This window comes from Pristiophorus japonicus, chromosome 2 (genome assembly GCF_044704955.1).
Source record: "Pristiophorus japonicus isolate sPriJap1 chromosome 2, sPriJap1.hap1, whole genome shotgun sequence".
NCBI lineage: Eukaryota > Metazoa > Chordata > Chondrichthyes > Pristiophoridae > Pristiophorus > Pristiophorus japonicus.
Window position 1 is genome coordinate 224,778,724 of NC_091978.1, and position 27,803 is coordinate 224,806,526.

The following is a 27,803-nucleotide window of genomic DNA, read 5'->3' on the forward strand; positions in this document are numbered from 1 at the left end:
TTTATACCTCCATACACAACAAATGCAGAAATTAATTAAAGGAACCGGTGGACCCTACAGAAGATAGATTGGGAACTGGAACAGGAAGAGGCATACAAGGAACTAAAGAGCTTGAATGTCAGCCCCTGCCCTAGGATTGCCAGATCCCAATAAACCTTTCCACCTATATTGTGGTCAGGATGATGGAAGCTATTTCGCCGTGGTAATGCAGGAACATGGGGGCCGGCAAAGACCTATAGCCTATTACTCGACGAAGAAAGACCCACTTACCCGCCCGCTCCCCATAACCCTTAATTCCCTTATTGGTTAAAAATCTATCTGTGATTTGAATACATTCAACAAGCTAGCCTCAACTGCTTCCTTAGGCAGAGAATTCCACAGATTCACAACCCTCTGGGAGAAGAAATTCCTTCTCAACTCGGTTTTAAATTGGCTCCCCCGTATTTTGAGGCTGTGCCCCCTAGTTCTAGTCTCCCCGACCAGTGGAAACAACCTCTCTGCCTCTATCTTGTCTATCCCTTTCATTATTTTAAATGTTTCTATCAGATCACTCCTCATCCTTCTGAACTCCAAAGAGTAAAGACCCAGTCTACTCAATCTATCATCATAAGGTAACCCCCTCAGCTCCGGAATCAGCCTAGTGAATCGTCTCTGTACCCCCTCCAAAGCTAGTATATCCTTCCTTAAGTAAGGTGACCAAAACTGCACGCAGTACTCCAGGTGCGGCCTCATCAATACCCTGTAAGTTGCAGCAGGACCTGCCTGCTTTTGTACTCCATCCCTCTCGCAATGAAGGCCAACATTCCATTCGCCTTTCTGATTATCTGCTGCACCTGCAAACTAACTTTTTGGGTTTCATGCACAAGGACCCCCAGGTCCCTCTGCACCGCAGCATGTTGTAATTTCTCCCCATTCAAATAATATTCCCTTTTACTGCTTTTTTTCCCCCCCAAGGTGGATGACCTCACATTTTCCGACATTGTATTCCATCTGCCAAACCTTAGCCCATTCGCTTAACCTATCTAAATCTCTTTGCAGCCTCTCTGTGTACTAATCTTTGTGTCATCTGCAAATTTTGTTACACTACACTTTGTCTCCTCTTCCAGGTCAGCTATGTATATTGTAAACAGTTGTGGTCCCAGCACTGATCCCTGTGGCACACCACTAACCACCGATTTCCAACCTGAAAAGGACCCATTTATCCCGACTCTCTGCTTTCTGTTAGTTAGCCAATTCTCTATCCATGCTAATACATTTCCTCTGACTCCACGTACCTTTATCTTCTGCACACCGTGTGCTTTTTTAATGACCTTATCAACCTGAAAAGCTACCTTTAAGGATCTGTGCACATGCACGCCAAGGTCCCTCTGTTCCTCCACACCTCTCAATATTCTCCCATTTGTTGTGTATTCCCTTGCCTTGTTGCCCCTCCCCAAATGCATTACCTCAGACCTTTCCGATTGAATTCCATTTTCCACTTTTCTGCCCAACTGACCAGTTCATCGATAATGTCCTGCAGTCTAAAGCTTTCCTCCTCATTGTCAACCACACGTCCAATTTTCGTATCATCTGCAAATGTTTTTATCACAACCCCTACATTTAAATTTAAATCATTAATATATACTACAAAAAGCAAGGGACTGAGTTATTCAAGTGCTTTGAGGTACACCATGGTCTATTTTGGTTACATAGAGGGAAAATATACAGATATACAGACAGGCTTTAGAAATAATATATACTTTTCAGGTTTGCAACGGTGATTCATTGAAGAAGGCAATTAACCTGATCAATGATTCTGGAGTAGGCGTGTGACAAATTAGTGATTAAATTACAGAAGGTGAGATATCAATGTTACTAATTTTTAAATAAAGCTTCCCATCCCTTGTTCATAGTTCATAATAAGACTATTCCTGCATGTTGCAACAGAGCATCTGGGACATTGGTGAATGACAGCATCAACAGTCTATCTCCTTAATCAATGAGTTAAGGGATTGAAAAATAAACAGAGGAAGGACCGAAAAGGATAGAATAAGGGGCCGCCCATTTAAAACTGAGATGAGGAGAAATTTCTCTTGAGAGAGCTGTGGAGGCTGGGTTATTGAATATATTTAAAGCGGAGATAGACAGATTTTTGAGCAATAAGGGAGTAAAGGGTTATGGGGAGCAGGCAGGGAAGTGGAGCTCAGTCCATGATCAGATCATGATCAGATCAGCCATGATCTTATTGGAGCAGGCACAAGGGGCCAAATGGTCTACTCCTGTTCCTATTTTTTATATTCTTAAGAGGTTAGTGAAAAATAAATGTGGGTCCCTTACAGACAGAGACTGGAGAAATTATAGTGGGGAATAAGGAAATGGTAGAGATATTATATAAATACTTTGTATCTCTCTTCACAGAAGAAGACACAAAGAACATTTTGGAAATAGTGGTCTCTTGTTGCTCTTCTTAGCGCCCTGGAGGGGCAGCAATAGTGGCGGTAAGCACGTGCAGTGCTGGTTTCGAGGGGGCGCAGAGCATTATCACCCGGAAGAGGCGAGCCGGTGTGTAATGACCCTGTTTGCGACATCGGCTCGATTTTTAGCTCCCCGCCCCCCCCCCCACCCCGGTTTAGCTCGGGATTTTCACTTGCTCAGCCGGCCTAGCGCCATAAAAGAGGTGTGCACGCTTCCCTTAGCGTTCCGCTCCAAACTCTGGGCCCGGTTGATGAATTTTGCAGACGCAATCCATTTGCCGGCGCAAAATTTACTGCCACAACAGAGACATGACCAAATTTCCACCACAATGTGTAAGGGATTGCAAGTGAAAACCTAGCCAGTCAACAGATTAATATGCTACATTACTTGGGACATTTTTCTGCATTAAAAGTACTGTACAAATGCAAGTTGTTGTTGTTGCCACTGGGGAAGCAACCAAAACATTATTTTCATGAAAATGACATCTGATGGTATAACAGAAATCTTTTCATTGAATTTGCAAATATACGGGTCACTGCCCAACACAACACAGGCAGTATTTGCTTGTATTATGAATTCCAATTCAACGATCTTTTGTGTTAACTGATTATTCATTAATGACCATTATGTTCAATGTTAACTGTTGTGAGCCACTAAAGCTTTAAATTGTTACAGACCAACATTTGCTGTCCAAAACCAGAAGCCTAACTGCGAATTCATTGTTAAATTCTTGCAAAATACAACTTATGCAGGATCTACTGGCTCACATGTAAATGCTAAGTTTGTACATCTTCAGCACTTATTACTAATTATATGATTTTGACTAAATTTGATAACAGTTCCCCTTAAATTCCACTACTTTGTTATTGTATTACAGCCCTTTGTTGCAACTTGTGAGGGGGATTTGGCTTCATTAGAACAAACAAAATACTTTATAAAAGGACTATCAACAACGAGCAAAAGTGCAGCTGCTCTCAGTTTTCAGAAAAGGGTCAAAAAATAAAAATTAAAGCTATAATTCTAGCCCAACTCCAGCCTCATGTCATTTCAAAGGACATCTTTAGTACCATTCGTAAGTACTGTACTGAAAGCTGTAAAAGTTCATACCTGATGGGCCAGGTGAGCTCCAACAGCCACTACTGCAGCATAGTAGGGCAACGTCTGTTCACTGTTTAGTCCTACTACCGTCAATCCTGTCAGCATGATTGTGCTAAATCCCATTAGCCATTGTTTGGTCTGTTCTTGAAACCTCAGCGCAGTTGATTTCACTCCTACTAGAACATCGTCTGTTTTATCCTAGATCCAGAAACCCACAATAGCACAAGCTCAACAGCGGTCAGTCATACCTTAAAATATAGATAACTGTTATTTATCATCTCAGGATGCCCATGCACCCAAAACCAACGCAGTTAAGAGTTCATAAGTATCTAGAGACATGTCTCTCCAATGGAAAGGAAAAAAAAGTTTGCACCCAAATTTGGTTTATACAATATGCATGGTATGAGTCCAACTTCAATATTTAAAAAATAAAAATATCTACACATAGTATACACTAAAAGCTATGGCAATTTCTATAGATGTTGCTCTATTGCCACTCCTCCCATACCTAGCACAAAGGAAGATGGTTGTGGTTGTTGGAGGCCAATCATCTCAGCCCCAAAACATCGCTGTAGAGTTTCTCAGGGCAGCGTCCTAGGCCCAACCATCATGATTGCACAGTGTTCAGTTCCATTCGCAATTCCTTAGATAATGAAGTAATCCATGCCCGCATGCAACAAAACCTGGACAACATTCAGATTTGGGCTGATAAATAGTAAATAACATTCACGCCACACAAGTACCAGGCAATGACTATCTCCAACAAGAGAAAGTCTAACCACCACCCCTTGACATTCAATGACATTACCATCGCCAAATCCCCCAACCATCAACATCCTGGGGGCTCATCACTGACCAGAAACTTAACTGGACCAGCCACATAAATACTGTGGCAACAAGAGGTCAAAGGCTGGATTTTCTTTGGCGTGCATCTCACCTCCTAACTCCCCAAAGCCTTTCCATCATCTACAAGGCACAAGTCTGGAGTGTGATGCAATACCTGGACGAGTGCAGCTCCAACAACAAGTTCGATATCATCCAGGACAAATCATCATCATCATAGGCAGTCCCTCAGAATTGAGGAAGACTTGCTTCCACTCCTGAAGTGAGTTCTTTGGTAGCTGAACAGTCCAATACAAGAGCTACAGACTCTGTCACAGGTGGGACAGATAGTCGTTGAGGAAAGGGGTGGATGGGTGGGAGGGACTGGTTTGCTGCAAGCTCTTTCCGCTGCCTGCGCTTGATTTCTGCATGCTCTCGGCATTGAAACTTGAGGTGCTCAGCGCCCTCTTGGATGCACTTCCTCCACTTAGGGCGGTCTTGGGATGTCACACTTTATCAGGGAAGCTTTGAGGGTGTCCTTGTAGCGTTTCCGCTGCCCACCTTTGGCTCGTTTGCCGTGAGGGAGCTCCGAGTAGAGCACTTGCTTTCAGAGTCTCATGTCTGGTATGCCGACTATGTAGCCTGCCCAGCGGAACTGATCGAGTGTGGTCAGTGCTTCAATGCTGGGAATGTTAGCCTGAATGAGGACGCAGATGTTGGTGTGCATATCCTCCCAGGGGATTTGTAGGATCGTGCAGAGACATCGTTGATGATATTTCTCCAGCAACTTGGCACCCCATTGACCACCTTAAACATTCACTCTACCACTGGCGCACCATGTCTGCAGTGTGTATCATCTACAAGATGCACTACAGCAACTCACCAAGGTTGCTTCGACAGCACCTCCCAAACCGGCAACCTTTATCACCTAGAAGTATAGCAGATGCATGGGAACACCATCACCTCCAAGTTCCCCTCCAAGTCATACATCATCCTGACTTGGAAATATATCACCATTCCTTCAACATCGCTGGGTCATAATCCTGGACCTCTCTCCTAACAGCACTATGGAACCTTCACTGCAGCGGTTCAAGGCGACGGCTCACCAACAGCTTCTCAAGGGCAATTAGGGATCGCCTTGCCAGCAATACCCACATCCTCGGATCGAATACAAAAATGTGCTTATTTGTACTAACAAAATGGCCATCGTGTCTCTGATTGACTCTCCATTACCACATGACCTATTGATGATTGGTCGCGTTGGAAGATAAACCATACCCTGAAGTTTCTCTGGAATGTATAACTGGAACTGCCCAGCCCCCAAGTTCAGAGCGACTTTGCAAATTGTAATTTGATTTATTCTGACTTCAGAAGCCAGAGAGGGCAGATCGCGAACAACCCAGCAAAAGCCACCAAGTTCCAGCCGAAGTCCTTTACTCCCCCAGCCGATGTCCCTCACCACACCTTACCCACCCCCGCCATAGATGGGGCATTGTTTGCGGATTGTTAACAGGTTTATTGGGTCATCATCATCATCATCATCATCATCATAGGCAGTCCCTCGAAATTGGGTATGAAATGAATAGTGACAGTGTCTTCACATATGGATTTCATCCAATCCAATGATGTCCCTTGTAACACACGCACCGAGCTTTCCGAGAAATCGGGTGTGGGGGTAAAGGAGGTTGGAAGAATGTGATCCGCCTTCCCAGAGTTTCCCCCTCCCCCCGGCTCTCTCTCTCTCTCTCTCTCTCTTCCCCCCCGACACCGCCCCCCCCACCCGGCTCGATCTCTCCCCACCCCCCCGTCACCAGGCTCGCTCTCGTCTTCCCCCCCGCACAACCAGGCTCTCTCTCCCCCCAGGCTCTCTCTCTCTCTCTTTCCCCCCCCCTCACCCCAGGCTCTCTCTCTCTCTCTCTGACCCCCCCCCCCCCCCACCCACCCCAGGCTCTCTCTCTCTCTCTCTCTCTCTCTCTCTCTCTCCGACCCCCCCCCCCACCCCAGGCTCTTTCTCTCTCTCTCCGCCTCCCCCCCCCCCCCCACAGGCTCTCTCTCTCTCTCTCTCTCTCCCCCCCACCGGCTCTCTCTCTCTCTCTCTCCCCCCCCACCCCACAGGCTCTCTCTCTCTCTCTCTCTCTCTCCCCCACTCCACAGGCTCTCTCTCTCTCTCTCTCTCTCTCTTCCCCCCCCCCAACCCCACCCTCTTTCTCTCTCCCCCACCCCCCCTCTTTTTCTCTCTCCCCCCCACCCCAGGCTCCTTCTCTCTCCTCCCCTCCACCGCCCCCCCCCGCTCTTTTCTCTCTTCCCCCTCCCCCACTCTTTTCTCTCTTTCCTCCCCCCCCCGCTCTTTTCTCTTTCCTCCCCCCCCCGCTCTTTTCTCTCTTTCCTCCCCCCCCCGCTCTTTTCTCTCTTTCCTCCCCCACCCCCGCTCTTTTCTCTCTTTCCTCCCCCCCCCCGCTCTTTTCTCTCTTCCCACCCCCCCTCTTTTTCTCTCTCCCCTCCCCCCCACCCCACCCCAGCCTCCTTCCCTCTTCCCCCCCCCCCACCCCAGGCTCCTTCTCTCTCCTCCCCTCCACCCCCCCCCCGCTCTTTTCTCTCTTCCCCCTCCGCTGCCACCGCCCACGGGCTCTCTCCCCCGGCCACTGCCGCCCCAAGGCTCGGAGAAACAACGGACGGTCGGATAATTGCGGGGCCCACTTCTGGGCGGTGTCGGAGTCCAGAGGACACAGAAGGAACAGAAAAGCGTTAGTACAAATAGTCACCTCGATCTAAAAAAATCACCTTGGAACCTTTTCTATCTTAAAGGCTTTATAAATGCACGTTGTTTGCGTACTTTTTGGACTGCTGCAGTATGTTGAGATGCTGCTATAGCTGTACCTGACAAACATGGTCTGGTTTAGGTTTTAGAAACTCTTGTGGTGCTGCATGTCAGGAAGTTAGAGAACTGAGAGTTAGATGAACTTATAACGTTACCTGATGTGCATAAATAGTGTCATATATCAATGTCCACATGATACCGGAGATATAAAGTGGCAGGCAGATTGACCAATCACACGAACCCTTCACAGCAGACCATCCTAAAAGTGCTCCCCAGTTGAACGTAAGACCTAGAGACAATAATTCAGAAAACATTATACGTAAAGCTATTAAAAAATTGGTGCAAGAAATACCTCAGTGGAGTGAAATTGGCTGTGTAGGCAATCGTAAACTGACAGCCCATTTTATAACACCATGGGAAGTATCTTGGGCAAACAGAATTTCCCATATAAACGTGACATCAACAAGCAAGAAAATCTTCTCTAATAGCAGCCTCACCGAGGCAGAAGAGCTCCACATATACTTATAGAATCAGGGATAGACTTTCCACTTTGCTGGCAATGTTCCAGTCTTGGTGATATGTCAGCCTTACTGATCGCTGGCACATCGCCCATTTTTTGGTCCGCGATTTTCGCCTCGGCGATAGCCCAGCGATGTCAAATGGGCAAAGCGATAGGCCAGTGATGTTACGTGGGCCCAGCGATAGACCAGAGATGTGGAAGGCAAAAGCTTCCCTAGCAACGGCCTTCTGCGCATGCGATTTCTTTCCCCAGTAGACAGCTTTTCTCGCGTTTTGGGAGGTCAGGGATCATCCACACATGTGCAGGCGGCCGTTTGTGGTGGTGGGTGGGGGGGGGGGCGGGCGGGGAAAGAGAGAGAGAGAGAGAGAGAGAGAGAGAGAGAAGAGAAAGCAGTGGAGGAAAGAGAGTGAGTGAGAAATAAAAGAGGAAAAAGAGATAAAGAAAACAGATTAGAAGTGATTTGATTTAAAAAAAAACAGAGCACACAGTAACAGAAGGGAATAGTGATATAAAAGGCAAAGAGAAAATATAGATAAAAAGGAAAATACAATATGTCCTCATCGAATAGTGTGGAGGGCGCAAGAGGGCAAAGCCTTTTTCTGACGAGGCGAACGAGGACCTCATTCAGGAGGTGCACTCCAGGTGAATCGAGTTAACCTGGGGTGGCACTGGGAAACCTCCACCCCGGGCCTACAGAAAAATATGGAGCCAGATTGCGGTCGTCGTCTCCTCAGCGTCCCACAAGACGAGGGGGCCCAGTCAATGCCGCAAGCGTTGGAACAGCCTGGTTGAGTCAGCAAGTGTAAGTTTGATGAACATTGTAATTATAATATTAAATCTCCTGAATTGAATTATATTTTGTACAGTGGGACAATTTTGTACATTAGCTCCTGTCATTGCTGACTTCAATGGAGATTGTATTCGAGAGAGATGTTTGTGTCAGTCATTAACTCCTATCCCTGATATTTGTTATAACTATGCATAAATTGTGGATAAAAACTCCATTAGCATATACAGTTGGAAAATGTTGTCTTTCCCTGATAGTACCTATACCTATAGCTTATGCCATGCACTCTGCAATTTTTGCAGAGGAAGATATCAAACAACAGGGCGCAGCAGAGGCACACCGGAGGGGGCCCTGCTGCCATACAGCAGCTAACTGGGATCGAGGAGCGTGCGGCGGCTCTGGTTGGGAGCCACAGTCGAGTGGTCACCGCCCATGGTGCTGCAAACCCCTCTAATGTGTCACGTGAGTAATGTGTCAAGCAGTGTTAAAGTAATGGAACGTCATTTCATTACAATTTACAAATGTACGCTCCTCTTAATCAATCTGTCTATCTCCGACTGATCCTGCCTCCACAGCTCTGTGTTACTCAATTCCACATAGATGTACTACTATATGTACTAACATATGATGCATTGTTATGTAATGTTTCTTGGTCTCATTTACTGTAGTAGTCATGCTCCTACCTCGTATGCCAGTGCAGCGCAAAAATGTACCCTTCCATTCCAATAAGCTCAGTTATGTTTTGCAGGTCCTACAATACCGATGTGCATGAAGGCAAAACTGCTGAACCCTCATTCATGCAAGTGGTCCTAACGGGTGGAGAGGAGGAGGAAGAAGACGACTATGAAGACCAGGCCAGATCACCAACTTCTGAACTGGAAGCAGATGCAGAGGAGGAGGACTCGTCACCTGTTGGACCTGTGGCCATAACGTCAGCATCTTCGACAGAAGAAGCAGCGGGACCAAGCGGCGTGCAGCTGGTGATGCCAAGGCGAACATTAGTGCTCTCGCAGACCCCACAGAGCTCACGTCAGCGAGTAACGTACACGCCTACTCTGGCCGATTGCATGGAGGGCTTGGCTCAACTGTGTGAGGAGACCGTCGCGATAAGTTGCGACCATCTCCAGGCGTTTGGCCTTCATGGAGGCCTACTCCAGGGTGTCACAGCAGACGCTCGTGGAGATGCGTGAGCAGACCGCCGCCACCAATGCCTTGCGGCATGCTTTGTTGGCGGAACACGGTGCTGCACCTGAATGTGCTATGATGCCGCTGACTGCAAACGCCAGCACGCAAACAGGTCAGGAGGAAGCAATTCCTTCTGACTCGGAAGGCGAACCCCCTGCTTCGCCTTCCCCTCCTACACCCCGCCCCCGACCAGGCGATCGCGCCACCAGCTCCACCACTACGGCAGGAAGTCTTGCCATTGCCAGTTACACGCCCACGATGTCTTGGTGCCAACCGGGGATTAAATTGGGTGGGTGGGGTTAATGTACGGGGTGGCAGAGGATCTGGAGGGAAACGTGGCCGCAGGTGCTGACATCGTTTGGTTATTGTTAATGTTTGTTATTGTTGTTGTTTTACTGTTGGGGTGTGGTTTGGGGAGGTTGGGTGGGTGGGTGGATGGTGGATGTTGAGTGGGTGGGTTGTTATTATAATATAAATTTTGTTTGTTAGGTAAATTTTTTTTTTACAATTTACAATTGTGCATTTTCTTATAATGTAATAACGCATTAACGTAAGTTACGCAAAAACTGTTGTAAAACAATGGCCGACCAGACCAGGCAAGGATGTAACATAACTCAATGCAAACGCAACCGTTGTTTTCGATAACTGTAACTGTCCACAATGTAAGTTCATGCAAAGCGTTCACTTATGAGCTGCTCACGCAACAGTTTTGCAGCTGCGTAACTCCCAAGGGGTTTTTCCAGTCTTTCGGTGGGTGTGGGGGCATGGGTTCATCGCCAGCTTGATTGTCTTCCCAGAAGTGCTCATCAGCCTCCTCCTGCTCCTCGTCGTCTACCTCTTCCGCCTCCAATCCTTCTTGAGGTGGACCGGCAGCCCCATCTGGCAAATGGTTGTTCTCTCCTTATAGCCAGGTAATGTAACACGCAACATACAATAAACTCAGCGACCTGGTCAGGATGGTAATGTAGACTGCCTCCAGAGTGGTCCAGGCATCTGACGTGCTGCTTTAGGACTTCAACTGTTTTTTTCGACGATGTTGCGTGTAGCTATGTGGCTTTCGTTGGAACACTTCTCAGCTTCATTAACGGGATTACGCGGGGGGGGGGGGGGGGCAGGGGTCATGAGCCAGCTGGCAGAGCCATATCTTTTATCCCCCAGCATCCAACCATGATCTTGTTGCTGACTGTCAAACAGGTCAGAGACAGCACTCTAATCCAGCATCCCCACTACCTCCTCTTTCACTAAGACTTTGGCAGCATCTTCTTCCTTGGTGAAGACAAATGCAAAGTACTCATTTAGTGCCTCAGCCTAATATTTGGATAGCTAGCTGGACTGAGAAGTCAGTTCAAGACCAATATCCATGGACATGAAAAATCAGGGGGATGTAAAACGGGCTGCCGATTCACAATCGTACATTTTACGCAACCGCCCAACACCAATTTCACTCCCAGTGTCTAACAAAAGAAAATCTAGTCCCAGTTCTGAGAAATGACTTATTCAATGTGTATTTGTAGAATATGTGTGCATTGACTCACTAAAAAAATGTGACTATTGAAACACCAAAACTGGACAACTCCAATGTAATTATTTCTACATGCACGGATGTGACTAACACCATAACATAATGAAAGGCCCATGTGAATGACTCATAATGCAACAACAACTTGCATTTATATGGCGCCTTTAATGCAGTAAAACATCTCGAGGCGCTTCACAGGAGCATTATAAGGCAAAATGTTTGACACCAAGCCACACAAGGAGAAATTAGGGCAGGTAACCAAAAGTTTGGTCAGAGGTAGGTTTTAAAAAGCTGCTTAAAGGAGAGAAAGGTAGAGAAGCAGAGAGGTTTAGGCAGGGAATTCCAGAGCTTAGGGCTTCGGCAACAGAAGGCACGGCCACCAATGGTTGAGCGATTATAATCAGGGATGCTCAAGAGCACAGAATTGGAAGAATGCAGATATCTTGGGGGGTTATAGGGCTGGTGGAGATTACAGAGATAGGGAGGAGCGAGGCCATGGAAAGATTTGAAAACAAGGATGAGAATTTTGAAATCGAGGTGTTGCTTAACCAGGAGCCAATGTAAGTCAGCGAGCACAGGAATGATAGGTAAACGGGACTTGGTGCAAGTTAGGACACGGCCAGCCGAGCTTTGGATGACCACAAGTTTACATAGGGTAGAATGTGGGAGGCCAGCCAAGAGTGCATTAGAATAGTCAAGTCTAAAAATAACAAAGGCATGGATGAGGGTTTCAGCAGCGGATGAGCTGAGGCAATGGCAGAGACGGGTGACGTTACAGAGGTGGAAATAGGCGGTCTTAGTTATGCCACGGATATGTGATTGGATATGCAGTAAACATTGCCTACAAGCAGTGTAGGAATAACACAACGGCCCCACGTTGCCACATGATTTGCTCCGGATTTTTAGGAGCAACTGGTGTACAACGGAGTATCTTAGAAATCGGAATTCTCCACATTTAGTTTCCTCCAGTTCTAGTCAGGTAGAACAGTTTCACTTTGGAACAGAATTTTTTTTTCCAAAAGGGGGCGTGTCCGGCCTGATTTCAAAGTTTCGTGAGTGAAAACGTACTCCAAACTAACTTAGAATGGAGTAAGTGAAGATTTTTGTACGCTTGAAAAAACCTTGTCTACACTTTAAAAAATCAGGCGCAGGTTACAAATTAGGCGTAGGGAACGAGGTGGAGGGGGGGGGGGGGGGGAAGGGAAGTCATTAAATTCTACAATCAATCCTTAGTTATACTTATACAAATATTATACAAATAAATCCAACCTGAATAAAAATTCATAAGCAAAGAAAAGATTAAATAAACCATGTTCCTACCTGTGTGAAAGTGCTTCAGGCAGGCCTTTCAGGCAGCGGTGTGGCGTCAGTGTCTCGACGGCAGCGGCAGCAAACAGCCTTCGAGCTGAGCTGCAGTGCTTGAGGCAGGCCTTTCATGTTGGAGACAGGCAGGGGTGTGGCGTCAGTGTCTCGTCTCGACGGCAGCGGCAGGCAGCAAGCAGCCTTCGAGCTGAGCTGCAGTGCTTGAGGTAGGCCTTCATTCCCCGCGAAGATGCAGCACCCAGACTGACTTGAGGCCATTCGGCCATGGGATTGCAGCGGCGTCAGTGGCTGGCCGGGAGCCGAAGAATGAACACAGGACACACGCAGCTGCAGATTTAAAATTCTTTAGGCCGTTCGGCCACGCTTATGGGGCGGCGTCAGTGGCTTGAAGGCAGCCGAAGAATCAGGAGCAGACATGAGGCCAATCGGCCATGGGATTGCAGCGGCGTCAGTGGCTGGTCGGGAGCCGAAGAAAAAACAGCAGCAGTCTTCGAGCTGTGAGGGGGACTGACTGAGGCCATTCGACCATGGTATTGCAGCGGCGTCAGTGGCTGGTCGGGAGCCGAAGAAAGAACAGCAGCAGCCTTCGAGCTGTGAGGGGGACTGACTGAGGCCATTTGGACAGGGAGAGGCAGCCACATCGACATCTTTATATTTAAATTTGCAAAATGGGTGCTGCATTGTCAACACCACATATTATGCAATGGTTTGCTTCCTCATGCAAGAAATTCTTTCTTCTTGGTGAACGTTGATCCATTGCAAAGTTGAATTGGCACTTTTATTTCTCCAAACACACAGTCCTTAATTTGCAGGCACCGGTTCTGCAAGTTTAGCAGTGAAAAGCTGAACTCACTGATTTCAGCAGGTGATTTATTCAGCAGTGCTGCTAAAAGCACTCCCTCACACACAGAAATATCAAGAAAATTAAAATACAAGCCTTTGCAGGGGTCCAAGAAACAAATCTTCACTTTTTCTGCAGTACTTTTAAAAATGGCCGAGTGCCAATGTTTACTTCAGACTACGCATGCGCGAACGCTCCAACACGCACGCGCAGGGTTGCCGGCACCAAGAAGCCTCATTTCAATTGTACCCGCCCCCTCCTACTTACAAAATCGGCGCGAGTGGTAGGCTCCACCCCCTGTGCGCCGCGCCAAGCAGACATCGAGCTCCAAGGAGCTCGAGAATACCGCACTTTTTTTCCGGCGCGAGAAACAGGCGCCCAGCTCTGAGGTGCGCCTTTTTCGCCGCGTGTGGAAACTTGGGGCCTTTGTTTCTACAATGCTTTTGTCTTTTAAAAAAAGAGACAAAACTATTCAAGGACTGTTAAAAAAAATAAAGTAAACGGTACAATTATTAAAGGTGAATTAAACTGTTTGCACAGCAATATACACAGCATCCAAAATAAAACGGAGGAACTGAAAGCAATAATCTGTATCAACGAACCAGATGTAGTAGGAATAACTGAAATATGGCTACATCAAAAACTGGACTGGCAACTAAATATTGCAGGTGAGAACATAATCAGAAAGGACAGGAAAGGAAGGAGGCGGTGGGATAGCTGTACTAATTAGAGGTAACATCACGTCGGTAGAAAAAAGGGACATAACCAACAGGTTACAAACATAATCCATGTAGATTGAAATAAAAACTAAGAGGGACTGGTCACGCTAATACTTATATACCACCAAAGTAAATATTTATACTGCATTCTTTTGACAGACAGCCCTACCCTGCCCGTACTGCACTGTTTTTGACAGACAGGTGACGAGCCCCGCCCCCTGTCAAGCTCCAGCCGCCCGCCCCAAATCATTCCTTCCACGTGATGCCAAGAAGCAGAACCTGAGGCCCGAGACTCCACTGATTTCTCTGTTGCCACTGATTTCCCGAGGACTCGCCCTCGCTCGGCACCGACTCCCCACCACCGACTCTCTTTTCCCCGCCTTCAGGACTCGCTAGGTCCTGACTCGCTCCCTTGCCGCTAGCGACGGTCCTGGACCCAAGAGAGGCGCTGGGTGGGAGAGAGAGAGAGAGAGAGAGAGAGAGGGAGGGAGGGGTGCTGGGGGGAGAGTGAGAGAGAGAGAGAGAGAGAGAGAGAGAGGGGTGCTAGGGAGAGAGTGAGAGAGAGAGGGGCGCTGGGGGTGGAGAGTGAGAAGGCATACACTAAGTGCATGGAGAGGATGACAAAAGACAATACAAAAAGGTTAGGAAAGAAGTCAAACAAACCATTAAAAAGGCAGAGAGAAACTGCAAAATTAAATTATCATGGAATATAATAAGTAGTAGCAAAGCATTCTACAGACACGTAAATAACAAAAGAGAAATCAGGGTAGGCATTGGGCCACGAAGGGATATACATAATAATCTCTCAGATAATGACAGCGAAATGACAGAAATATTAAATTACTTTGCCTCGGTATTAACCAGGGAGACTAACATGGTGGACATAACCTTAAAAGCAAAGACCAAGGAGGGAGATAATTGATAAGCTAAACTATTAAACTTACGAGAGAATAAAACCCCTGGTCCAGATGGATTGTATTCACTCATATTAAAGAAGTTAGGGAAGCAATAGCAGAGGCACTATTACAGATATATAATAAATCATTAGTGAATAGTGTGAGAGGACTGGCGGACAGCTAATGTGATTCCTATATTTAAAAAGGGAGTTGGAACAAGTCCAGGGAACTATAGACCAATTAGCTTAACATCGGAGGTAGGAAAGATAATAGAATCCCTACTCAAAGATGTAATAGAAAAACATCTAGAAATTGAAAATATAATAAAGACTAGTCAACACGGATTCCACGGGAAGGTCATACTTGAAGTAAAAAAAAAAAAATCAGGGAACTATAGACCAGTCAGCTTAATATCAGTGGTAGGAAAAATAATGGAATCCCTACTTAAGGAGAAAATAGAAGAACATCTAGAAGTCAAAAATATAATACTGAATAGTCAGCATTGATTTCAAAAGGGAAAGTTTTGCTGACTAACCTCATTACATTTTTTGAAGTAGTAAGAGAGAATAGACACGGGTAATGCAGTAGATGTAATTTATCTAGATTTTCAACAGGCCTTCGATAAGGTACCACTTAATGGGCCCAAGTTTCCACACGATAAAAAACGAAAAAAAACTCGTGATTCTGGAGCGTTCTGCAGCTCCTTGTCTGCCTGGCGCAGCGCCCAGGGGGGCGGAGCCTACACTCGCGCCGATTTTGTAAGTGGAAGGGGGCAGGTATTATTTAAATTAGTTTTTTTCCTGCAGGCAACGCTGCACGTGCGCATTGGAGCGTTCGCGCATGCTCAGTGTGAAAAAAACATTGGCACTCGGCCATTTTTGTAGTTCTTTGTAGCTGTTTAATTTTTGAATTTTTTAAAAATAAAAGCACATTGCCATCAGCACTTGCAGCCTTCTCACTGTCTCCTTTCCACCCCCCCCCCCCCGCTGGAAAGAACGGGCGCCTCCTCTCCCTCCCCCCCCCCCCCCCCCCACGGGAAGAACGGGCGCCTCGCCCCCCCCCCCCCCCCGCGGGAAAGAATGGGCGCATCCTACCCCCCCCCCCCCCCCCCCACGGGAAGAACGGGCGCCTCCTTCCCCCACCCCCCCCGCGGGAAGAACGGGCGCCTCCTCCCCCCCCCCCCCCGCGGGAAGAACGGGCGCCTCAGGCTGACTGCAGCATTCTCCGTGCCTGAAGCACTTTCACACAGGTAGGAAGATGGTTTATTTAATCTTTTCTTGGCTTATAAATGTTTATTCAGGTTGGATTTATTTGTATAATATTTGTAGAAGTATAAATAAGGATTTATTGTAAAATTTAATGACTTCCCTTCCCCCCCCACCCCCTCGTTCTGGACATCTAATTTGTAACCTGCGCCTGATTTTTTAATGTGTAGAACAGGTTTTTTCAGTTCTACAAAAATCTTCACTTGCTCCATTCTAACTTAGTTTGGAGTACGTTTTCACTGTGGAAACTTTGAAATCAGGTGTCAGTGGCCGGACACACCCCCTTTTGAAGAAAAAATTCTGTTCCAAAGTAGAACTGTTCTACCTGACTAGAACTGCAGAAAAAAAAATGTGGAGAATTGCGATTTCTAAGATAGTCCGTTCTCTACCAGTTGCTCCTAAAAATCAGGCGCAAATCATGTGGAAACTTGGGCCCAATAAGACTAATGAACAAGGTCAGAGAATGCAGAATCAGGAGACAAGTAGCAGAATGGATTGCTAGGTGGCTTCAAGACAGGAAGCAGAGAGTAGGAGTAATGAGTAGCTATTCAGTGGCAGAAGGTGGGTAGTGCTGTTCAACAAGGGTCAGTGCTGTTGTTCACAATTTATTTAATGATTTAGACTTTGGAATCAAAAACATAATTTCTAAATTTGCAGATGACACCAAATTGAGGGCGATAGTTAATACTGTGGAGGACTGTAACAAATTATAGGAGGATAATAATAAACTTGCAGAATGGGCACATAATTGACAAATGAAATTCAACATAGATAAATGTGAGGTATTACATTTTGGTAGGAAGAATAGGAAGGTCACTTAGTACTTGGAGGGTGCGAGTCTGGGTAGGGTAGAGGAGCAAAGGGATCTCGGAGTCCAAATACACAAATCACTAAAAGCGACACAGGTTAACAAGGCCATAAAAAAAAGCAGACACTAGGGTTTATTTCTAGAGAGGTAGAATTGAAAAGTAGAAGTTATGCTAAACTTGTATTGAACCTTGGTTAGACCACACTTGGGAGTACTGCGTACAATTCTGGTCTCCATATTATAAAACGGATATAGAGGCAATGAAGAGGGTGCAGAGAAGATTTACAAGGATGATACCAGAAATGCGAGGGTATACCCATCAGGAAAGGATGAACAGGCTGGGTCTCTTTTCGCTTGAAAAAAGGCTGAGGGGTGACCTAATAGAGGTCTTTAAAATTATAAAAGGGTTTGATAGAGTAGATACAGAGTGTTGCCACGTGTGGGAAAGAACATAACTAAAGACCATCAATATAAGATAGTCAACAAGAAATCAAATAGGGAATTTAGAAGGAACATCTTTACCCAGAGAATGGTTGAAAATGTGGAACTTGCGACCACAGAGTAGTTGAGGCAAAGTAGTGTAGATGCATTTAAGGGGAGGGTAGATAACCATATGAGGGAGAATGGAATAGAGGGTTATGCCGACAGAGTCAGATGAGGCTCAAGTTGAGCATAAATGCCGGCATGGACTGGTTGGGTCGAATGGCCTGTTTCTGTGCCATATAATCCTTTGTAATCCTATGTAATGTTTGTGGAACCCATTTATTGTGGACAATCTGAAGTCAGCACTGATCAATGAGTTCAGCCAGTTCATTTCAGTGTACTTATTTTTCAGCTTCAATGTAACAGGACTTTTATCTTAACACATTTGTCAAAAAAAATTCCCGTTCATAAAACCGTATTGAATCTGCCTATTCATAGTGATTTTCCAAGTGCCTTGTTACCATGTCTCTAATAATAGATTCTAGATTCATCATCATCATCATAGGTGGTCCCTTGTATCGAGGATGACTTGCTTCCACACCAAAAAGGGATGAGTTCACAGGTGTTTCAATGAAGGATCCAAATATTCCAGGTCCTGAACTAAATAGTGAAGGGTGGAAGATGCCTGTGCGTGGATTTTTTTTAACATGTGGTGGCCGCTGCACACCAGCCACCACACGGGCTTGACAGAGCTAGGTCTTGGTCCAGTGGCAAGGATCAACCAAGACAACTGGAGACCAGCTCTGCTGCACGGACCTAGTGCGCACACATATTGCAGTGTGGGCTGGCCCGTGCTGGGCCCTCACCCACACCTCTCCTGGGTCCAGATCACGTTGCTCTACAATCACTCACCGCTCCTGCGCCCCAACCTCGCCTCTCCTGCTGTACCTGCCCATGCTCCAATCAGTGACCTGGAACTTGATGACATCCAATCCGGTCGCTTTCTTCACAGCCGTTGCTCTCCAGCACGTGCTGTACCTTGAAGTGGTAGGCCCCGACCTGCTGATGGTCCTTGCAGGTCGGGGCTGCCGCACTTAACGGCGGGTCGGGCCACACACTGCTTCTTTGAAGGCCCCGACCTGCTGATGGTCCTTGCAGATCGGGGCTCAGTTGGGTCGCACATACTGCAAATGCGGTTGCTGTCGATCAGACTTGTGTCCACCAGCTTCCACATGTTGCAGCTGTAACACATCACCAACCCTGCCATCTCTAATGTATTTATTTAATTAATTAGTTTTTCAAGTTTTGAATTTTTAAGTTTTGGATTTTTAATTATGTGTGCATAGTTTTAATCTGTAATCCCAGCTCTCAAGTTAAACCACTGTCCAAGTTTAGAAAAACAAAGAGATAAATACTCACCAATCACCTTCATGTCACAATTTGATTGGATTTTTCTCTCCCCTCGCAGGTCCGTTTGTGCTGCTCGCAGCTAGCTCCTTTTGTAGTCCCGGATTCTCCTACTCACAGCTAGCTCCTTTTGTAGTCCCAGATTCTCCTGCTCTTGGCGCTCCTTTTGTAGTCCCGGATTCTTCAAGTTGATTATGTCAAAAAGAACACTGAGAAGCACGTCTAGAAACAGTCAAAGAGACTGCGCTATCCAAATACTGTCCGAGATTTCACTACCAGAGCCCCAAGATGTGGGTATGGAACCAGGTCTGATTCCACACAGGGGTGCGAGTGTAAATAGTTGTTGTTGTACCTGGTTGATTATTTGTTTGTTTGTTATAATCACGTGTGTCTGTTATAATAAAACTTCGTATGCATCAGATGATGACTAAAGGGCGATTACCCTTAACCTCATGCAATGACTCAGTTTCACCTCTACCCTGGCGGTGACTTCTATGCTTGATGAGACCTATGCTGGCCGCCTGTATTCACAAAAATCTACCTGGTCCTCCCTAACACCCGAGTACCCGCAGCCCCCCTTGGCCTGTGATGATTCATTAGACTTTACACTGTGGACAAGCCACATAAAGACTCGAAATAGGCACTCATTTAATGGGACCCATCCCACGAGCGTATCCAAATAGTCACTAATAAATCCAATAGTGAATTCAGGAGAAACTTTTTTAACCAGAGGGTGATTAGAATGTGGAACTCGCTACCACAAGGAGTAGTTGAGGCGAATAGCATAGATGCATTTAAGGGGAAGCTAGATAAGCACATGAAGGAGAAAGGAATAGAAGGATATGTTGATGGCATTAGATGAAGAGGGGTGGGAGGAGGCTCGTGTGGAACATAAACACCGACATGGACATGTTGGGCTGAATGGCCTGTTTCTGTGCTGTAAATACTTTGTAACTGTAATATGGAAGGGATTTGTTTAAATTATGTTCTCAAAAATCCTGTTAATACTGCTGATAAGAAAACCTTTTGAAGCACAGGCTTTTGTCACAGCAGGAATGCTATGAGTGCATACATCAAAAGAGTTGTTGACAATAGGGCCATGTGAACATGAAACACAAAACGTTAGCATGCAGGTACAGCAAGTAATTAGTAAGGCAAATAGAATGATAGCCTTTATTGTAAGGAGGATGGAGTATAAAAGCAGGGAAGTCTTGCTTCAACTGTACAGGGCTCCTATTTCTTATGTTCTTATGTTTTTAAGAGCCACAATAAGAAGTGACAGTCTGGTGTGAAAAGGCGTGGGGCTTTTCATCTGTGTTTGGCAAACTATCTGGGTGATTGTAAAACACAAGATAGGGTTGCAACCAGCAGAAAGAGAACCATAAAAGAAAAAGGATATAAAGACAGATGCCATGTTTTTATTTAGTTAGAATGAAAGAGACTGCTTGCTACCTTCAAAACTCTGTGGTGTGAACAGGCTTGGAGAAGCCACCTTCACGATTTCTCATTAAATCAATGCACAGTAAGTTTTTGGCTGCAGGACCGAGGTGTGCTACTCTGTACAGTTTGTTAAGGTCTTTACAAGTAGTGTTTTGTCAAACAGAAATGAAGCGAATTAACATATTACCATCTCTAATTGTTTGAATCTAATTAAAAAGGATAAGCAAGGAATTAGCCAACAAGTAGGAAGGAGGAATAATTCAGAGCAGCAGGAGACAAGCCAGTTTCCCACAAAAACTTTTAGAAATGGGTCAAATGTGTGATTACTCAGACCTAAAAAGGAAAGTGAAAGAGTTATCTTCAATAATTTATGTCCTATCTTCTTGTTGCAAATTCCATTTACGCTACGGGACAAGTTTCCAAAAACAGGAGGGCGGGGGGAAAGGGGGAGAAGGGCTGGACATCAGGAATTTGGGCATGGAGGTCAGTGGCTGATGCTCACTTTTCCATCCATCATATAAGAACAAAAAAAATAGGAGCTGGAGTAGGCCATTTGGTCCTTTGAGCCTGCTCTGCCATTCAACAAAATCATGGCTGATCTTCGACCTCAACTCCACCTTCCTTCCGAAATCCCTTAATTCTCTTAGTTCCCAAAAATGTATCGACCTCGGTCTTGAATATACTGAATGACTGAGCATCCACTGCTCTCTGGGGTAGAGAATTCCAAAGATTCAGAACCCTTTGAGTGAAGAAATTTCTCATCTCAGTCCTAAATGGCCAACCCCTTATTCTGAGACTGTGAGCCCGTGTTCTAAATTCTCCAGACAGGAAAACATTTTCTCAGCATTAACCCTGTCAAGCCCCTTAAGAAGTTTGTATGTTTCAATTAGATCACTTCTCATTCTTCAAACCTCTTAGGAATATAGGCTTAGTCTACTCAATCTTTCTTCATAGCGCAATCCTCTCATCGCAGAAACCAGTCTAGTGAACCTTCATTGCACTCCCTCTGACATTGGTCGTGAACTGACATCTCAATCTAATTTCTGAATTGTTTTGAACCTGTGATCTTAATCTTTAATTGTTAGTAGTACTGCTAGCTTTGGTGTTGTCATTAAAATGAATAGAAGAATAATCCTGGTGCATGAAGCTCGAAATATTTATTTTAAGTTATTCGAGAGTGGAATTGGAATGGTTTATGTTCAGATTAAGTCTGACACTGTAAATGCTGATACAGTTTGAACTCTGGAGCAAACCATTAGGGAAACTCAACTATTTGTGATATCATTTTTGATAATTAACTGTGGAGCTGGAAATTGCTTTTCAAAGTTACTGCTGAATTCCTAAGCAACAAAGCATGGCAGTTTCCTGGCAACACCAAAGCTAGCAGTACTACTAAGAATAAAAGGTTTAGATCACAGGCTAAAAACAATTCAGAAATCAAATTGAGAAGTCAGTTCATGACCAATGTCAGAACAGACTAAGTAACAAAAGATGGTACCTTTCAGAATCTCTTCTCAAATAAAGACACCATACCATGCCAGCCCAATGAAGATGTACATGAGATTCTGCTGTAACATTATCATATCCACTCCATCACCAACACTGCCCATTTCCACCTCTGTAACATTGCCTGTCTTTGCCCCTGCCTTGGTTCATCTGCTGCTGAAACCTTCATCTATGCCTTTGTTACTCTAGACTCAACTAGTCCAATGATTTCCTGGCCAGTCTCCCACCTTGCACCCTCCGTAAACTTGAGCTCATCCAAAAAACTGCTGCATATATCCGAACACACACCAAGTTCCATTCATCCATCACCCCTGTGCTCGCTGACATACATTGGCACCCTGTGTTCAAATTTTCATCCTTGAATGCAAATCCCTCCATGGCCTCGCCCCTCACTATCTCTATGGGAACAATAGCATAGTGGTTATGTTACTGGACTAGTAATCCAGAAGCCTGGACTAATGATCCAGAGATGAGAGGTCAAATTCCACCACGGCAGCTGGGGTATTTAAATTCAATTAATTAAATAAATCTGGAAGAAAAAGCTTGTATCAGTAATAGTGACCATGAAACTACTGGATTGTCATAAAAACTCATCTGATTCACGAATGTCCTTTAGGGAAGGAAATCTGCAATCCTTACCCAGTCTGCGCCTATATTTGACTCCAGACCAACAGCAATGTGGTTGACTCTTAACTGCTCTCTGAAATGGTCTAGCAGGCCACTCAAGGGCAATTAATGGGCAATAAATGCTGGCCCTGCCAGCAACACCCACATCCAGTGAATTAATTAAAATACATCTCTGTAACCTCCTCCTGCCCTACAACCCTTCAAGATTTCTGCATTCATCCAATTCTGGCCTCTTGCACATCTCCCATTTTAATCACTCCATCATCGGCGGCCAGGCCCCAAGCTCTGGAATTCCCTCCTTAAACCTCTCCGCCTCTCTTCTCCTTTAAGACACTTAATACCTACTTCTTTGACCAAGCTTTTGGTCATCTGTCCTAATATCTCCTTATGTGGTTCAGTGTCAAATTTTGTTTGATAACGCTTCTGTGAAGCACCTCGGGACGTTTTACCACATTTAAAGCACTATATAAATGCAGGTTGTTGTTTTTGAGAGAACTTGATGACTGTCGTTATCAAGTAACCTTTGAACAAATGAAAAAAAATTGAAGGCGAATAAGCCCTTACGGGGTTAAAGTAATGCTTCTGACACCACTGCATGAAAAGGCGCAAATGCACAGGTTCTTGAACAAATGTGCATGGGTAGATCAACAATTGCTGAGAGCTCTTTTCCTAGTACATACAGGAACTGTTGAATTTAGGGCATGATATTCATTCTCAATGCCATGTATTGAGCCTGGATTGCTGTGAAGCAATCCATTTTAAAGCATGGTCCTGCATGACACCAGACCACCCATGAAAAATAGTTCCAGTGCAAACTGTATCTGGAACTTTATCCACCCAATGATATTTCTCAGGGGTTCAGTAGTCTGGACTGCTTCCCCCAATAACTCCACCAAACACACTTGGATCAGCCAGGCATCCAAATAGAAGTATATGTGGAGTTCTTCCTACCTCCACGAGGCTGCTACCAGAGTGCATTTTATTGCTTCTTGATGCCACACTTGTCTGCAAAATTCTCTTTCTCCAAGATACTTCCTGTGGGATTCCCTGCTCCCAGTGCACAGGTAGGGATCCTTCAGGTCAATTGCACATAGTCAGTCTTCTAGCTTGATTATGTAGATGATCTACAGGAGAGTGACTGACATGTTACTAGTCAGCCTGAAGACATCAAACATCTATACAAAAAGCAAGATACTGCTGATGTTGGACATACTCTGCAGATCAGACAGCAACTGTAGAAAAAGGAAGGTGGGGTTAATGTTTCAGATTGATCTTTTGTCATGGGTTGTGACGATAGGTCATCAACCCGAATCATCCATACATGCTTCTAAGGAGCTCAGCAAAGCAACATAAAGCTTTGAAAGCCACACACTGAACAGCAAACCTTCCACTGAACTGTGCCTCACCTGATGTGTAACAATTGGATCTAGTTCCCCATTTGACATCCTCCTGTAGTTAGGAGTGCAGTAGCAAGGAGCCACTTAGTGGGCAAAGGTGGAAAGAAGCAGTTTTATTTCTCCCATCTTGTTGATAGCCTCGAAAGGATATTTTGTTTACTGGCTGAATCCCTTACATGGACAAAAAAGCTATTAAGTTGAGGCCCAGAAATCCGGAAGGGATGCTGATCCTGTCTAAGCTGAGCCTCGCCTCGGTACAATACATGTTAGAAGTTTTTTTTAAGTCCGCAGGGAGTGCTGCTGGACACTTGCAAAGCCTCGGATGGTAATGCAAGGCCTCGGATGGTAAAGCAAGACCTCTGAGAAACAGGGTTCACGCCTCAGGTCGAGATGTTGCCTGACCTGCTGAGTATTTCCAGCTTTTATTTCAGATTTACAGCCTCTGCTCGCAGAGGAGGAAGACGCAGAAGGAAGGATACAACCCAGCCAGCCATTGGCCGGGATATCCGGGAAGGAATCATCCGCCTGCGGTACCAGTGACCACAGCCCCAATTCCCCTTTTAACATTTGTCCCACACCTTATCATCCCTCTGGTACTGACCATCACAGCATCCTCTTGGCCACAATGCTGAAAAAATAGCCACCACAAAGCAAACTTTCCCATCCAACTTTATATATCTATCCATCCAATAAGACATCAAGAAATCAACTCATCACTCTTATGCATTCCCTTAGTGACTGTTTTGTGTGTGCTTTTGCCTAGCCTACTGATGTCACACAGTGCTACCCCAGTGGCTGCAGTATGGCTGATGGAAGGCAGGACACTGCAAATGGCAATGATGGTCGACCTTAAGGAGCTAGTGGCTGAGAATGTCAAATCAAATGACGGTGTTTCTTCTTTTTCTCTCTCTTCTCCCTCTTGGGTCACCCACTGGCAGGGTAGGCTGCATTTCGTGGATGTGTGATATGAGGAAGACACAAGGGTGAAGTTGAGGTGAGGGAAAGGTGGGAAAGCAAGAGATGCATGCGAGAAGGAGGATAACCTGAGGATACCAGCATCTTGCATCTTTTCAGCCCCGCCGCTGACCAAGGGCTCAACCATGCCCTGCCAAGAATGGTCAGCAGCATCTCCTCCAAGGGGTGAAGTGAAGCTAGGAATAGGAGGAGTGCCTCGTGATTGGTACAGATTGTTGGTCGGTGAGTGAAGGGGTTGCGGGGGTGGGGGGGGGTGGTGCAGAGTCGTGCATTGAGAAGTGTGTGAGGCTAGTGATGCAGTTTTTAGGAGATGGCTTTTGAAGATGCATCCACTGACCTTGACCACTGGTCTGAGGTCATGAAGCTTCTTTAGGCACTGGAGCCAAATTGTGGGGGTGACAATACTGGCAGTGACTGCCTTGGTGATCTGGTCCCACATTGTTCTTTCTGGGGGGCCTCCTGGCCCCTGCGGATAGAGGACCTCTCTTGGTATTGACCACCTGCAAAAACCTGGAGTGCTGCCTGCTGGACCCTGGGTGTTCCTTCCCTGGCTTGCTGAGCCATTTGTGTTGATGCTGAAGCACTTTTCTGATTTTCTTTTTAGGTGGGGAAGGCAATTCAGCTTTAAGAGCGGACGATTCCCATTTGGGAATTCTTCTTAATGTTAATTTTTTTTTCAAAAGGAAGTTGAGCTGTAAGGGCTGAAAACTGCATATTTTTATCATTTAGAAGACATTGCCCTTTTAAGAAAACAACACTGCATTGCCTTTTTAGATCCCATAATGCTTTGTGAAATCATAGCTTTGTTTTCAGAGGCTGCAACGCTGCTTGGGCATGTCAATTGCGGCCCGATGCCAGGCGAACGACATCAGGAAAGCGTTAGAGCGCGTTTAGCACTGGGCTAATAATCATTCGTCTCCAGTGCCAATTTTTCAGTCCCACCAGCACCATCACTTTCAGCAGCCGTTAATCCTTGGCTGCGGTGGCAACTACAGCTTTCGCGGTGGCCACAAATTTCTAGGCCAGTGAACCTTCCATGCATCTTTGATTCAAATACCATTTTCCATTGCAACAGACTGAGAAACCAACTAAAATGTTTCAATTCCTTTACTCCTCTGTTAATCATAAATTAAAGTTAATGTAGAAGATCATAAAAGTCCATTAAACATGTTTGCGTGAAAGAATTTGACATTACACTCAGGTACGCACACAGTTCACTCACATACAACTTTAAAGAATTACACATGTTAATAAGTTAAACACCCGAGTAGAGTTCCAGTAAAACTACAGGAATAAATTCTTCTGGAGAAGGAAGTACTTTTAACTTAAGGTACTCTCCTTCTATGCCCTCGTGTTTTGCAATTGTTTACTCTTCTACCCTTTGGGAGAAGTCATATGTTAAATCATTCCTTGGCAGCTTGATAGAAATGCACCACGTTGGGTTAGTTTTAGGGTTAGGGTTATCCCTAATGCAATTAATTGTCAGATCCCCCAACCCCACCGATGTAGATGGCAAATCATTCACCAAGTGGCTTCCATTGTAGGAATAGGGATCTGACTCTTCCTTGGTCCATAATGTAAATCTAGGAGTTGTAGAATAATTAACTAAATATTGGTCTCAGCTTACTGAATTTTTAAAATTGTTTTGGAGCTCATGGAACCATTCGCTATTCAACGTAACATGTATGCCAGAAACTGAATGAGTAAACTTTATAAAAAAAAGAACTATCCTTGTTTCAAACATAATGGTCCTAAAATTCTGTCAAAGATTTCTCTGAACAGAACCTCCGCATCCCCGGGAGAAGGACATCTGCATGGCAGCGATTGGGCTATTTGCCCAACTCATGCCGAGCGAATGTCCTTCAAACTTTTACACCTGGTGAAAGCAGGCGCAAGAGTTTTAAAACATATAAAAATTAAATTTAAATACACATTTTTATAGTAAAAACCTTGTCCATTAAGGCAAGTTTATTTTTAACACTATTAAAACACATTAAAAAGAATTCCAAAAAATATATTTTTTTTCTAAAACATTTAATTATATTGAATTTCAAATATGTGAGGTGTTTTATTTATTATGCTGTGTTTGGGTGTTTATGGAATTTTTCTTGTTGATAGTAATGGGAACTCGTACAAACAAAGTTCCCATTTTTATCAATGAGAATACTGATTGGTTGTCCAGGCCCACACGAGTCCAGCTTGGACTTACATACCTGAAAGACATTTCCCCATGTGCTGCGCAGTGAATCTTACATTCCTCCGAGACCACCAGGTACTTCCATAGATTTTTTTCGGGTCAGAGGCATTCGTTCAAAGGAAGCCTCCGATCTCAATTTTAGGCCCTTTATCTACAGCTATGTTTTTAAGCGTTACTTATTTATTGTCAGATAAGCTACTAAGAAATCACAAAGTCCTTACATACCCAGAATTAATTGTGGCCAATACGTCAGCCTCTTCATCAGAGGATAAGTGACCACCAGACCCAGCGATGCAGCTCCAAGCGCAATGCTGTCAATAGAAAGAATTGGGCATTCCATATTATTTAGAAAAGTATAGGATTACTAGAGTCTACTATATTTAGACTGGCATTTTCGCCAAACAGTTTTTAGATTGTTCTTTCCATAAACACATTCACCTGTAATCTTTCTGGGGCTGTTTGCACCATTTCTCCAAGCTTTCTGTCAAAGTTACGACAGATCGGCATTAAGTTCTTGCTGCTGCACACAGATTTGGTTTGTCATTAATGATCTTTGTTAACTTTAAAAAAGGACAAACCAGTACAAGTCCACAGAAGAAGATATTGTTCAAATCTAAAGACTCTAACAAGTTGGTACATGAATAACAAATGTTACCTTTTTATACAAGTCCTATCAAAAGGTCTTATAAAATGTTATTTATCTTTATATAACATAACTTAAAACCATCTGCAATCTTTTCCAGCACGGAAATAGATCTATTCTCTATTTATATAGT

At 45.0% G+C, this 27,803-nt stretch overlaps 1 protein-coding gene across 1 annotated transcript in view; it reads right to left on the reverse strand.

The window, feature by feature from the left end:
- Nucleotides 1-27,803, reverse strand: part of coq2 (coenzyme Q2 4-hydroxybenzoate polyprenyltransferase) — a 44,382-nt gene that overhangs the window by 4,199 nt on the left and 12,380 nt on the right. Inside the window, exons 4-6 of the mRNA XM_070871023.1 lie at nucleotides 27,253-27,338; nucleotides 7,348-7,481; nucleotides 3,562-3,750 (exon numbers count right to left, since the gene is read on the reverse strand). Coding sequence (XP_070727124.1) covers nucleotides 3,562-3,750; nucleotides 7,348-7,481; nucleotides 27,253-27,338 — 409 coding nt within the window. The remainder of the gene's footprint in view (nucleotides 1-3,561; nucleotides 3,751-7,347; nucleotides 7,482-27,252; nucleotides 27,339-27,803) is intronic.